The following is a 14,111-nucleotide window of genomic DNA, read 5'->3' as shown; positions in this document are numbered from 1 at the left end:
CTTTGTATCCACTTTTTAACTTCATCTTCTAGCCTGTTTCCTGGATTCCAGCTTCTATTTGCTATGAAATAGGTACCATCACCAAAGACGAGAGTCAAACATGTAACAATAGTCAAATCTTTAACAGCGTGGACAACTAACTAACCAAAAGCTGGCCCGGGGACCCCTGCAGAGTCAAGTGTTACACTCCCAGTGCCTGGATCGCGAGGCCATGGTAGGGATCTTGGGAAGGGTTCAGGGTAGGGAGACACACAGCAGGTTCTGGCCAAAGGCTAGTCACCAAACTTTGTGTGGCTGAAGGGGTATGTACCAGCTGAATATCAGCTCCCAGATGAAACTGAGGGAAATGTCCTTTGTGAAGGTTTCTGCTGACTCTGCCTTTCCTTCATCCTCCCCATGGTGTTCCATTAGCATTTGGAGTCTGGGGTCTTGCCTGTTGCTCCTGGCTTTGGTGGGCCACGTCACTGCCACAGCCAGGGCTCCAAGGTACAGCACACTGTATGGGGTCTTGACTCTTCCCTCCTGACTCTCGGAAGGAGAACAGGCAGCAGGGATTTTCATTCTTTGTTGGCACCTACTCTCTTCAGCAACCCCAAGATCAGTACCCCAGGCTGCACAAGCTCAGGTTCATGTCTTTACCAAAGGCCGGCAATAATTTCAGAAAGGAATGACAATGAAGGTAAAAAACAGTTCAACTACTCGCTCATCTGGACTTCTAGGGCAGGTGGGGTTCCCAGACAACTTTGTTCCGTCGGTCTGGCACCCTTGCCCCCTCTCTCGGTTCCTTGATGATGAGTGTGGGCCTTGCTGTTTGCGCTGCCTGAATTTGCCCTTGTCGCTTATTAGCACTGTGGCCTTGGGCTAAAAGTCATGCCTCTCAGAGCCAATCAGAATAGCTTATTAGACCTATTGATTCTGGCATAGTGGGCCTGTGCGGAAATCTCTCTTCTTCATCCCTCCTCCTTCTCAGTCTTCACCTCCTCCACCTCTTCCTCCTCCTTCTTTGATGTGTAAACCAAGGTATTTGGGGATCAGGGAATGATGTGATGTTTGGGATTTACTTTAAAATATATTCCAGACCTCCCCCCTCCCAAAAAAACAAAAATCCAGGCACTTCGGGGGCAGTAGGAGGAGGAGGGCCTATGAAACAGCTGGGAAGCAGAGTGATAAGTACTCGGAAGGGCCGGGATCCTTCTGCTCTACACACTTTGGTGTATGTTTGAGAATTTTCATAATAAGAGTAAACAAAGAAAGACCAAATAACGAGGCTTTCATTCCCTATATCCAAATGACCACAACAGGGCATAGAATGCACTTTCATAGTTGCTCCCCTGGCAATTTATTCTGATTCTCCAAATAAGATTCCAGCACTCATCCTACCTGTCATAGTCTCTGGATTTTGACTGGGAACATTTTCCTCAACAAGGCCTTGCCAGGCCCACTGCTAGGGAATGTATTGTTTCAGATTCTGTACTCACGTTTTTTAAAAAAGTGACCAGTTTCCCATTTGGAGTGACTCGAATGCAAGACTCACTGTAAGCCGTTGTCTTGCTGTGTCCCATCCCTTTCTAAGGACTGCTCCTGCTATCTCTGGGAGATCACAGCATTGGGAGGGGCAGCCCAGGCCTGGGCTATTACAACAAAGCTGCAGCCTGAAGGGCGCGCGTGAGATCTGTGGTTTGAGCTGTCAGAATCTCACGGAGAAAAAAAAGATAAATGAATCATCATTTGACCATGACATTCCCACTAATGGGGAGGACAGTGGGAGACAGAGCAAGGGAAGAGGAAAGAAAAATCTCAAAATAAATGTGGGGAGGATGGCAGGAGGAGGAGGGGGTCTCAAAAATTGGGGGCAGGTGTGGCGATCGAACCAACGCTAGCCGCCACAAACACACGATTCCGCCCATTCTAGAGCGGACTGGACATAAACATGCTCGCACATCTACTTGTCGGCTGTGTTTTGTTGGCCGGTAGCGAGGTGATCCTTTAAGAGCTTTGAGGACCCAAACTTGTGGCCCCCCCACAGCTGAGCTGAAGTGGAGCCGGGAGCTGCCCAGAGGACCCGAGGCTGCCAGCTGACCACCTTCCTCCCTACAGATCGCTGAAGCCAAGCTCGGCGGGGGAGAAGCCACGCTCGCGGGTGGGCGCGGGGCTAAGGGCGGAAGCCGGGTTCCCACAGAGGCCTCCGCGCCCAGGCGGCTGCAGCGGCGGCGCCCGGGGACCGGTAGCCTGACACGGGGACGCCCCCCACTCTGGACAACCGGCCGCAGAAGTACAGGGCCAGCATCCCTCCACGGCTATGCTTCCCGCGGGACAATCTCGGGAGAAGGTCCTGGAAGAAGCTCGCAGGCCGGTTTTCCGAGGTTAACGGCGAGGTGGGGAGGGAGCGCCCCTGACCCTCCCCGCCCTCCCCTCTCCCGCTCTACCCGGGATCACCAGCGGCAGCGGTTCTGCCCCACAGAAACTTTCGCGAGGTTGTAGTGTCGCCCTCCGCCGCACGGGGGCAGCATCAACTGCTGGCTCGGAGGCGGCGGTCCGCGCGCCTCTCTTGGGGAGGCAGGCGGAAGCGGGCCCGCAGCGTCCTGGTTCATTGGCGGCGGCGTGGACGCTGCCATGTTGGCGGAAGCGGTGCCTTCTGTGCGGTGGAAATGCCGTGGCTGCACCCGCAGCGTCGGGGATCGCAGCCTCCTACCGTTCCTCCTCGCTGGAGTGTCGGCGCTGAGAGGCGGCGGCCGGCGGGATGGAGAGAAGTAGGATGAACCTCCCCAAGGAGCCGGACACGCTCTGCTTCGACAAGGAGGAGTTCATGAAGGTGCGCGCCAGGGCTCTGCTCCCCGGAGCCTGGCCGTGGGTGGCCTGCCCTCCTTGGCCCTCTTGGGCCTCTCCTCGGGCTTCTCTTGCGGGCTTCCTGGGCTGTGCCCGCCCCGGACGGGTCCTCGGCGGGGACCTTGCTGCACTTCGCAGTGAGTCTCAACCCGAGGGGGTTGGCTAGGTGCAGCCTGGAGAAAGCACTCCTGTGAAATCGTGCACATTGAATGAAAAGGCCTGAAAGTTCAGGGCAGGTGGTTTTGAGCTAAACGTAAAAGCCCCGGACCCGTAGGACCCGCCTCTGGTACCGTGCGGCACAGTCAGACCGCCGCTCCCCCGGCCTGACAGAAGCCTCCCAGTGCCTTGTGCCTAGAAGCTGAGCGACTGTGCGTTGAACACATCTCTGAACGCACGTACTTACCAGGAATCGGGTCAAAAAGGCACTTAACCTAACGTTTATGCCTGACTTTCGTCTTAAGCTCCCGGAATGAGATATCTTAAAGACTGTACTGTCCTTACTGGTTCTGGTCCAGTACTACAAAGCATACCAAGCTCCTTTTCTAAAGTTGCCCTACTTCTCTTGGTGAGGTCAGCCTGAAGCTGGCAGCAGATAACTGTAGGACATAAACTTACAGAATAGAAATTTAAACTGAAAAGACTTTACTGACAGGAAAGGTTCATCAGACATAGCCTTGAAAATATCCCAAGGTTTGAATCAGAGCTAGGAGGAGCTTTATCTGTTTTCTGTATCCCCTGGGTCTGTACTTAAACTATCGAAACGTATATGTTTAATTTCTAAGGATTGGGATTTAGTAGCTGGTTTCAGTGTTAAAAAGTTTTGGCTCTGTAGGTACCTAAAATTCTGAAAAGAGTTTGAATTTCTTACTTTTATATGGCTTCAAGTCATAATATGTTTTTTTTTCTTTTTTGGGTTAACCAGCTAGTTCCTTTTTGATACTTGCATTCAGATCACATCTCCCAAACTCTGGCTTTAAAGGTGCTTATGTCTGGATCCTCTGCGGTGTGGACATATCATTTTTAATATCTAGGGATGTCTAGACGAAGGTATATTGTACTCTTGTTCTTGTATGGTGATGTTAAGCCACTGTAATAAAAGGTGTAAATTGAATGGAGTGTCTGAAGGAGAGCACAGAGTGAATTCTCTGATCCAGAAAATTTTTGTTAATGAAGGACACGTGATGAGGAGAGAGGTCATTGGAAGAAGAAAAGGCACACACACAGACTTAAAGAATCTCAAAGCACGGAAGTCTCTTTAGCTTGTCTGTCTTTGGACTTCACCAGGCTTCCTTTGGGCCTAACACTAGCATTTTTTCACACTTCTGAGCCCCGCCATCTTTCTCACTCTGAGCTGACAGAATGCCTTTGGTCAAAGCAGCTTCAGAAAATAGAAATCTCAAAATAGCAGTTCTAAAGTAGGACTTAGAAGTAGGGAGAGAGCAAACTGGGAAAGTGGCTAGAATGCCAGCAATTCCATATTCTTTCAAGGCTCTGTAACTTCTGAATATAATGTACAATTTGTAGTGTTAATGAACGTGACCCCTTCATACATAGAAGGAAAATACATGGAACAGCTGTTCTGTGTAAAGTGGTATTGATCTACTATGTGGGAGCTGGAGATAAAGGTTATTTGCAATTTGTGTTTCCGTCAGAGAGATGTTTTGTAAGTTACAGTTCCGAGGCAGAAATGAGTGGAGAGCTTGCTGTCGGGGTTGTATTTCTACAAAGGTGTCTTGTTTGGCACATTTTGGAATGAGACTGGGATGGTAGAAAGGGAGATGGGGTGGGGCTGCGGTTGCACCTTGGACACTGCATACATTGAGGGGTCCACGTTGATGCAGTCTTCAGGTAGAGCTGCAGTCAGGTTTACAGCAGGAAGTTGCATGGTCATATCTGTTGAGTTCGAGCTGACTGGTGGCAGGAGACTACTTAAAAAGTCATGTTTATGAGATCTAATGAGAAATAGAAGGGGAAAGGTATGCAAAAGAGGTAGGTGATCAAAGTGCAGGAATGGCAGATGGGGAAGGATCACCTGGGGCAGAGGCACTGGCAACATCATACATTGTTGGCTTAGAAATACAAAAATCCTTTGGGTTGACAGCCAACCAATAGATGAGCAGGACATAAGATATTGGTAGTAGGGGGAGAAAGTGGCATAACAGACAAATTAGACCATTTACATGGGTGTGCTATTGACATCACACGTAGCCTTCCTCCTCCATCTCAACATATGACTTCATCTCCAGTCGTACAGAAAAATTAGCAGCCATCCCACGGGACCTCTTCCATCCTGCTGATCATGATCCCATTCTTATACTTGTCCCCTTCTCCTCCTCGCCTGGTATGGGGAGGGGCTCTCCTTCCTCCTTGGTTCAGTCTCCACTGAACAACGGGAGGGCATGAACTCCCGCCCTTCCAGGAGCCTGCAGGGATCCTCTCCCCTGCACTCCTTCCCATCACGCGCTCCTGTTTGATCCTCTCCCACTTGACTGCCCCACCTCTAGGTATTGCCCTGTCACTGTCGCGCATCGCAGCTGGTGCTCAGGGGTTGACTTGACTTTATCACCTTCCACCCTTCAGGCCCTGTCGTTCCACTAAAGAGTTCTTACCAAAACTGTTTCTAAGTCAGCGCACCTGACCTTTCTCTGTCTCCTTACTCGACATCACAGTAGACCAAATGCTCTGCATTGCTTCCTTTCTTCTACCTCTCTGATGTGTCTCCTGTGCAAAGTCATGCTCCTGGTAGCCACTGAATGCTGATTATGGGCTCAGCCCCATGTTCCTTTCTTTCCCTAGATGTCCTTTTGTGCAGCTTCATGACCACCTATTGGCAGGTAAGGCAGATTCCTGTCTCTGGCCCACACGCGTCCTGAGCACCAGTTCTGTGTATCGGACTTGCTGACCTTTCTTCTTGGATGTATCTGTGGCCCCTCAGACTCATCAGGTTCAAGACGGAATTCATGAGCACCTCCTCCATTGAAAATCACCTTTCTTATTCTATTGCCTCTCTCAGTAAACACTTCATCCGTTTAGCTGGGAGTCGGGAAACCAGAAGTCAACTCCTACTCTGTCACCTTTCCAAAATCTAGTCTGTCACATCAAGTCCTGTGGATTTCGCTTCCTAAACCTCTTCAGTCCATATACTTCTCTCCATCTCTTCTCGTACCTTTGCAGTGCGCCCTTGCCATCACACCGTAGAAGCTTCTCACCCAGTCTCCATGCACCTTCCTTGTCTTTCTGGCCCCTGGTCTACACTGCAGGCAAGCCACTCTTGTCAGAATGCAGATGTGATCTTGTATGTACCAGGTGACTGGTCAGTCCACCGGCTCTTGAAAAACCATTTTCCCACACACTCGAACATATTTCAAAGAGAATCAGTCCCCCATGGGGTAGTTTTCCTTGGTAGACAGTTTGTTTCTGCTCTGAGCCAGTCTGCCTCCTTCAAACTTCTCTGTGTCAGTTCCTCTCTGGAACCTGTGGCTTCGTTGGCACCCTGGGTAGGCGCATGATGACCTTTTCCATGAGAAGTGAAGGCAGGAGCCCTCTGGACGGTGAGTGTATGTACCCTCATGTTCCATAGATAAAAGAACCGTGGGGGGGGGGGATAAATCCTTGAGTCTCCACCCTGTTCTAATTGGGTGAACTGGGAATTTTGAGACAGGAAGCAGGTCCTATGTGTCCTTGTTTGCAGGGAGCATGCATTCTGATGGACAAAACGGAAAAGGGGAAGAACGAGCAGCTGCTCAAATCTGTTTGTGCTGTGCTGGCTGATTAGCTGTGACCTGCAGATGTGGGTCCCATCCTCAGCTCTGCTCTCTGCCTGCTTATGTCTGACTTGGGGCAAATCACTCGCCTCCGGCCTTCTGTTTGCTTGTTAGTATAATGAGGTGGTGCTTATGTATGTGATCTTTGCCAGCTCCTCTGAAAAGACTCTAGTCCATCCTGGCTTGCAGATAAGGAAACTGAGGCCTGAGGTGTGATGACTTCCTTTAAAGCCACACAGCTAGTTGGGGCCAATCACAGGCCACATCTCCTGACCCCCACGCATCAGTCCTTGGAAATCCTACTGTAATATGTTCCTTTCCAGAGGCTACAGGTGGGAACTGAGGGAAGTGGGACAACCAGAATTAAGAATAGCGCAGAAGATGGCACAAGGTCCGCATGCCTTGGCGCCTGCATTTCACCAGTAGGGCCACCTCTTACCTTAGAAGAAGTTCCCACAGGGCTGGTGATTTGGATGCCTGGCCTGGAGCTTAGCTACGGTAAACGGGACCAGAGGGAAATGATGGCTGTTTGAGGTGGACTTTGTTGACGGCGGCTGGAGATAGCAGCTGACAGAGGAGGAAGAGGGAAGAGTGACAGACGGCAGATAGCCGCAGACCCGCAGGTCAGCCACTGTTGCCCAGGGTCCCCCATCCCCAGGAGCCGTTTTTGTGTCACAGGAGCTGAATGCTTACCCTGTGGGTTCTTAGTTTGATGTCACATCTTGATGACAAGATTCCATTCTCTTCTGCATCAGTTTGAGACAGACATCGTAATGAAATTCTAATTAGCCAAATATGGAATGTAAGCCTGGAACTCATTTTATAGAGAAATTTTCTTATATGAACTACTTTCCCTGATGATAGAGGAGATGTGACGATGTAACATCAGATAAAGTTTATCTGTTTGGCACTTGTAAGAAGGGTTCCCGGCAAAAAAGAAGTGGTTTTTTTTTGTTGTTGTTGCCCTCCCTTTTGATCTTTCCTTTCCATTCCTTTTTTTTTTTTTTTTTTTGGTCTTGTGAGCGGTCATCTGATTTATAAAAAGATGCAACAAAAAGTAAAATGGTACAAGATAATCAGTTTCAAAACATAAAAAAGTGAGTGTCTTTAGCCATAGCTCAGAACAGAGGAACTGGGTAAGGAGAATTGCTTGTATGAACTGGCAACAGGAAAAGTTGGTAAAGGAGAGCTGAGGAACTCTATTAAGAAATAGGAGTGAGGGGCTCCATCATCATCTGGCATTCACTCAGTGTCGTCTATATGGTTAGAGATGTCCATGATGGGAACTCCAGCAATCTTCTGGGTCTGGGTCAGCTGATGCCACAGTGTAACACTCTGAATTACTTCCATACTGAGCAATCATCTGCGTAGTTTGTCTTGTGTGTACGTGGTAATCGTTTGAATCTTGGCTCTTTCGCAATCCTTAGAGCCTCTTGATAGTCTCACCCCAGTTTCTCAGTTTCAGCCATTACATAGTCAGTTGTACAACTGGTACACTTGGCACACAGCCTGTCCATCATTGACCACACAAGTTTGGCCTATATAGAAAAGTTGATAAAGTCGGTACCAACCAGGATGTGGTAAGTCGGCCCAGCTGTTTGTTTATATTGGAAAAAGCAGGAGGGATGTTGGGGGACTTCTCTTTCCTTGAGTGCACGGGATCCTTCTTTTTCTTTTTAGGTTTTAATCTGTACTTTTCTCGGAGAAGGATCTCAGAGCTAAGCATTCGCTTCCCGGTCACATACTTTCTTGCTCTCTCTTGCTTCCCCATGTTCACACCATGCCCATTTCTCCTTGCTTTTGATTTTCTAATTCACTCTTTGTAGTACCATAAAACTTATTTAAATAAAATGTTGGCCTACTAAGTTATTGATTATTAGTAAGTTCTTTGTTCAAAATTTGAGAGCAAGAAGTATTATGTAAATATATCTTTTTGTTATTTAACTAGTCTTACAACATGTAGCATCAAATTTCTTGAAACATTTAAACAAATTAATCACAAACTGGGGCTTGGGCTCTTTCTTTTTTTTTTTTTTTTTAAGTAATCTCTATACCCAACATGGGACTTGAACTCACAACCCTGAGATCAAGACCTGCATGCTCCAGTGACTGAACCAGCCAGGTGTCCTTTGGGCTTTTTGTTTTTAAGTTCCTCAGGTGAGGGGGTGCCTTAGTGGCTCAGAGGTTTAAGCTTCTGCCTTCAGCTCAGGTTATCGTCTCAGGGTCTTGGGATTGAGCCCTGCATGGGACACTCAGCTCAGCATGGAGCATGATTCCCTCCCTCTCTGCCTACTTGTGATCTCTCTCTCTGTGTCAAATAAATAAATAAAATCTTTAAAAAAAAAAAAAAAAGTTCCTTTCCTAATGTGTGACCAGTGTTGAGAACTCTAGCACTGGATAATTCCTTTATATAGCTCAAGAAATTAAGTTTGAAAAGCGAACTAAAAGCCTACATAGATTATGGTTGGTGTTAAATTGAGGGGAAAAAAGAGATAAAGAGTAGAAATCAGCTGGAACAGAGTGTAATTAGGTACTCAAATATTTGTTAGATGGATAAATACATTTACGGAATGTAGGGTTGTTTTTTTTTTGTCTCTTCATAAATATGTCAAACAGGTATATAAATTCAACAAAGGAGTTTGATATAAAATTGATTAAAATGTTAGAACAGAAGTTCCTTAGAATTTCAGTGTTACTATTTCATGATGCTTTTAAGATGATCTCTCTGTAGATGGTGGGACGATCTTGTTAGCATGTGTTTTTAATTTCTCAAGCTTGAATAATTTAGTCACCGAACAAAGATTTAGAATGAGTTTTGGGAGACACAAGTCCTAGATTATGTCCCCACCTAGCTGGGTCAGAGATTTGAGAGCAGGGGCTGGAGGGAAGAGCTCCAAGGACATTTTTGTATACAGGCTGATACCTTGGGTGGGAACAGTCTTCCCACACTTCCTGTGGCTAGCTCCTTTGTGTCATTTGGATCTCAACTCATTGTTCTATATTTCCTGGTTCATCCAAGTTAAAATACATCCCATTTGTCACTCAGACCTTTACGGTGTCCTGTTTTCTTTTTAGCTGTGATCACTATTCATTAATCACTGTTTGATCACTTCATTAATAACGTCTTTGTTTGTTTACATATTTATTTTCTCATTTCTGCATTAGAATATCTGCTCTTTAAAAGCAGAGACCTTGTCTTTTCTTTTCATGACTGTGTCCCTAGGTCTTAGAGAAGAGCTGGAGTTGCATGATAAATATTTGAGGAATATTTATGGGATATACAGGGGCATTTATTCGTCTCTGTTGTCCATTGTTTTCAAGAATGGTTGGAAACACAAACATACGTGAGCTCACACAAACTTTCTATGTCTTTCAACCCCTATGTAGTGTGCAGATTAGTGCTTAACTATTTTGGTTTTTTGTCTCAATGAAATGGGACATGTTTCAGGGCAGAGCTCATAAATTTCATAGGCCCTCTTAGTACTTCTCATCATTTACAGAGTGATGGTTCTGGGGGATTCTGCTTCTTGTGGAGATAGTATATAGTGATTTTATAAGTCCATGTATCTGGGAAGGAGTGTTTTACTTCTTGGCATCTTAGAGAACTTCAATCTTTACAAATTCCATGTAATTTTCATAGCGTTAAAGCTACTAATTTTGGATTATTGGTAAGTTTTAAATGACTAATTCCCAGGTTACTTTGAATTAGTCTTTGTTTGCCATCCCTGATTGCAGCTAGTTAATAAAGTAGCTAAACTTTTAAACTCTACTTGTTTTTAATTTTGAGTGATGTCACTGCTTCTCTCATGGTTAATGGTTCTTAATTACCTGCAGCGTGTTTGGTTTGCTCATTTATTTTCCTATGTTCCAACACTTCTTATGATCTCCCAACTTCTGGCCTTTTGGGGGATTTGTACTTTAACTGGGTTCAGATAGGAAATATCCCTGAGTACAAAGAAAATATATTTTTCTTCTAACTTCACTATCTCCTATTATTAATGTATTACATTGTTGTGGTACATGTTTTACAACTGATGAACCAGCATTGATACAGTATTAATTAAAGTCCATGGTTTACATTAGGGTTCACTCCTCTTTCTATAGTTCTGTGAGTTTTGACAAATGTATAATGTTATTTACCTACTGTTGGTATCTTACAGCCTAGTTTCCTTGCCTTGAAAACCCCTGTACCTCATATATTTGTTTCTTCTCCTCTCTCTGCACCCTCCTCCCTCACCCCTCAGCCCGGGATCTTTCTACTGTCTAGAGTTTTACCTTTTCAGAGGCACCTGGCTGGCTTAGATGCTAGAGCATCTAACTCTTGATCTCGGGGTTATGAGTTCTAGCCACCACATTGGGTATAGAGATGACCTAAAAAATAAATAAAAATAAAAATGTTGGTTAATTTTTACCTTTTCCAGAATGCCATAGAGTTGGAATCATATAGTATTTAGCCTTTGAGACTGGTCTTTCACTTAGCAATACGCATTTAAGGTTCTTCGAAGTCTTGTGGCTTAATAATTCATCTTTTAATTGTCGAATAATCCATTGTGTGGGTGTGGCACAGTGTACCTGTTCACCTACTGAAGGAGATTTGGATTGCTTCCAAGATTTGGCACTTCAGAGAATAAAGCTGCTGTAAACATCCTTGTGCAGGTTTTTGTGTGGACACTAGTTTTAAGCTCTTTTGGGTAAATACCAAGGAGCACAATTACTGATCTTAATGAGAATGTGTTTAGTTCTGTGAGAAACTGCCAAGCTATCTCACACAGTGCCTCCCATTTTGCATTCTGACCAAACAGTGAATGAGAGTTCGGTTGTCCCACATCCTTGCTAGCATTTGGTATTACTAGTGCTTTGGATTTTTTATATTCTACGTGATATGTAATAGTACCTTGTTTAAATTTGCAATTTCCTAATGACATACAAAGTTGAGCATCTTTTCAGATCCTTTTTTTTCTTTTTTAAAGATTATATTTATTTATTAACAGCACAAGTACACGGAGAGGTAGCAGCAGGCAGTGGGAGAGGGAAAAAAGCAGGCTCCTCGCTGAGCCAGGGGCCCAGTGTGGGGTTCAGTCCCACGACCTGAGCTAAAGGCAGATGCTTAACTGACTGGGTTTCCCAGCCACCGCTCTTTTCACATTTTTAAATTAGGTTTGATTTCTTATTGCTACTAAGACATCTTTATATTATATTTCTTATTTTAAGTCCTTTACCATGGATGTGTTTTGCAGATATTTTCTCTACTCTGTGACTGGTCTTTTCATTCTCTTAACAGTGTCTTTTACAGAGAAGTTTTATTTTAACAAAGTCCCTCTCATCAATTTTTTCTTCCATAGCTCATGCTTTTGGTTTTATATCTGAAAAGTCATTGCCAAATCCAAGGATCCCTACATTTTTTCTTATGTCATCTTTAAGAAGTTTTGCATTTTACCTTTAGGTTATGTGAAAGGTGTGAAAAGTTTGTTTTTATTCTTTTCATTTGTTTTTTTTCTTATCAATGTTCCATTGTTCGGTTCCATTTGTTGAAGACTGTCCTTGCCATTGAGTTGCCTTTGCCTGTGTGTGTGGATGTTTTTCTGGGCTCTCCACTCTGTTCCAAGCACCTGTCTCTTTTGCCAGGCACCTTCTGTCTTAATCACTATAGCTTTAATCGTAAGTCTTGAGATTTGGTGGTGACAATCCTCAATTTCCTTTTTTTCCCCCTCTTTAATATTTTGTTGACTACTCTGGGACTCTTGGTTTTCCAGTTTTCCATCCAAATTTTAGAGTCAACATGTTGGTATCACAGAATAACTTCCTGGCATTTTGATTGGGATTGCATGGAGTCTGTCGATCAGTTTGGGAAGAACTGACCTCTTAACAGTATTGAGTGTTCTTACCCAAGATTATGGACTTTCTTTCCACTTCACATCTTACCTTGCTTGTTATCTTTCATCAGAATTTTATACTTTTTCTCACATAGATCTTGTGCATATTTCGTTAGATTTGCACCTAAGTATTAATTTTTTTTGTCTGCTAATGTAAATGGTCTTGTGTTTTTAACTTCAAATTCCACTTGTACATTGCTGGTATATACCAAAGCAATTGACTTTTTAATTTTTTTTTAAAGATTTTATTTATTTATTTGACAGAGAGAAACTACAAGTACACTGAGAGGCAGGCAGAGAGAGAGAGAGAAGGAAGCAGGCTCCCTGCTGAGCAGAGAGCCCAATGCGGGACTCCATCCCAGGACCCTGAGATCATGACCTGAGCCGAAGGCAGTGGCTTAACCCACTGAGCCACCCAGGCGCCCGACTTTTTAAATTTTTTAATTAAAATTCAATCTCGTTAACATATAGTATACTTTTAGTTTCATGGTTAGAATTTTGTGATTCATTGGTTGCATACAGCACTCAGAGCTCATTCCAACAAGTGCCCTTAATACCCCTCACCCAGTTACCCCAACTTTCCCCTCTCCAGTAACCCTCAGTTTGTTTCCTGTAGTTAAGTCTCTTGTGATTTGCCTCCCTGTCTTTCTATTTTTCCTTCCCTTCTCCTATATTCATCTGTTGTTTCTTAAGTTCCACATGTGACTGAAACTATATGGTATTTGTCTTCCTCTAGTTCCATCCATGTCCTTGCAAATGGCAAGAGTTTGTTCTTTTTGATGGCTGAGTAATGTGTGTGTGTGTGTGTGTGTGTGTGTGTGTGTGTATACCACATCTTCTTTATCCATTCATCTGTTGATGGACATCTGGGCTCTTTCAATAGTTTGACTATAAACATTGGGGTGCTTTTGCCCCTTCAAATCACTTTGTGTACTTTGGATAAACATCTAATAGGGCAATTGCTAAGTCGTTGGGTTGTTACATTTTTAACTTTTTGAGGAGCCTCCATACTGTTTTCCAGAGTTGCATTCCCACCAACAGTGTAGGAGGATTCCCCTTTCTCCACATCCTCGCCAACATCTGTTGTTTCCTGACTTGTTAATTTTAGCCATTTTGACTGATGTAAGGTGGTGTCTCATTGTGGTTTTGATTTGTATTTCCCTGATGCTGAATGATATGGAGCTCTTTTTCATGTGTCTCTTGGCCATTTGGATGTCTTCTTTGGTCTGTTCATGTCTTCTGTCCATTTCTTGACTGGATTTTTTTGTTTTTTGGATGTTGAGTTTGATAAATTCTTTATAAATTTTGAATACTGGCCCTTTGTCTGATACATCATTGGAAAGCAATTGACTTCTGTATTTTAACTGTGTATTGTGCAGACTTGCTATAATCACTTGACTAGTTTCAGGAGGGTGTGGGTGTGGGGTATGAAGTCTTTGTATTTTCTGTAGACAGTCATGTCATCTGTGAACAAAGTTTTATTCTTTCCCAGGTTGTATACCTTTTGTTTCCTTTTCTTACCTAATTTCATTAGTTTGGCCTTCCAGTATAGTATTGAATAGTAGTAGTAGGAGGGACATCCTTGCCTTGATTCCCTGTCTTCTATTTTCTCAGTATTAATATCATGTTAGCTGTGGATTTTTGGAGA

The 14,111-nt window shown here is 44.4% G+C and overlaps 1 protein-coding gene across 16 annotated transcripts in view; it reads left to right on the top strand.

Moving 5' to 3' along the window:
- Positions 1-2,572: 2,572 nt before the first annotated feature.
- Positions 2,573-14,111, top strand: part of LOC131829106 (conserved oligomeric Golgi complex subunit 2-like) — a 30,935-nt gene continuing 19,396 nt past the window's right edge. For 11 of the 16 annotated variants that reach the window (XR_009352727.1, XR_009352728.1, XR_009352726.1 and 8 more), the window contains exon 1: positions 2,575-2,812. Coding sequence is in view for 5 of the 16 variants with exons in the window: in XM_059170511.1 (XP_059026494.1) it covers positions 2,741-2,812 (72 nt within the window). In the remaining 11 variants the exon portion in view is untranslated. Of the gene's footprint in view, positions 2,813-14,111 lie in introns of all 16 variants that reach the window. The other 5 variants (XR_009352734.1, XR_009352733.1, XR_009352731.1 and 2 more) reach the window with 3 other exon arrangements.

The sequence above is a fragment of the Mustela lutreola genome, chromosome 4 (assembly GCF_030435805.1).
Source record: "Mustela lutreola isolate mMusLut2 chromosome 4, mMusLut2.pri, whole genome shotgun sequence".
NCBI classification, from domain to species: Eukaryota; Metazoa; Chordata; class Mammalia; order Carnivora; family Mustelidae; genus Mustela; species Mustela lutreola.
This window is presented reverse-complemented; position numbering and strand designations above follow the sequence as displayed.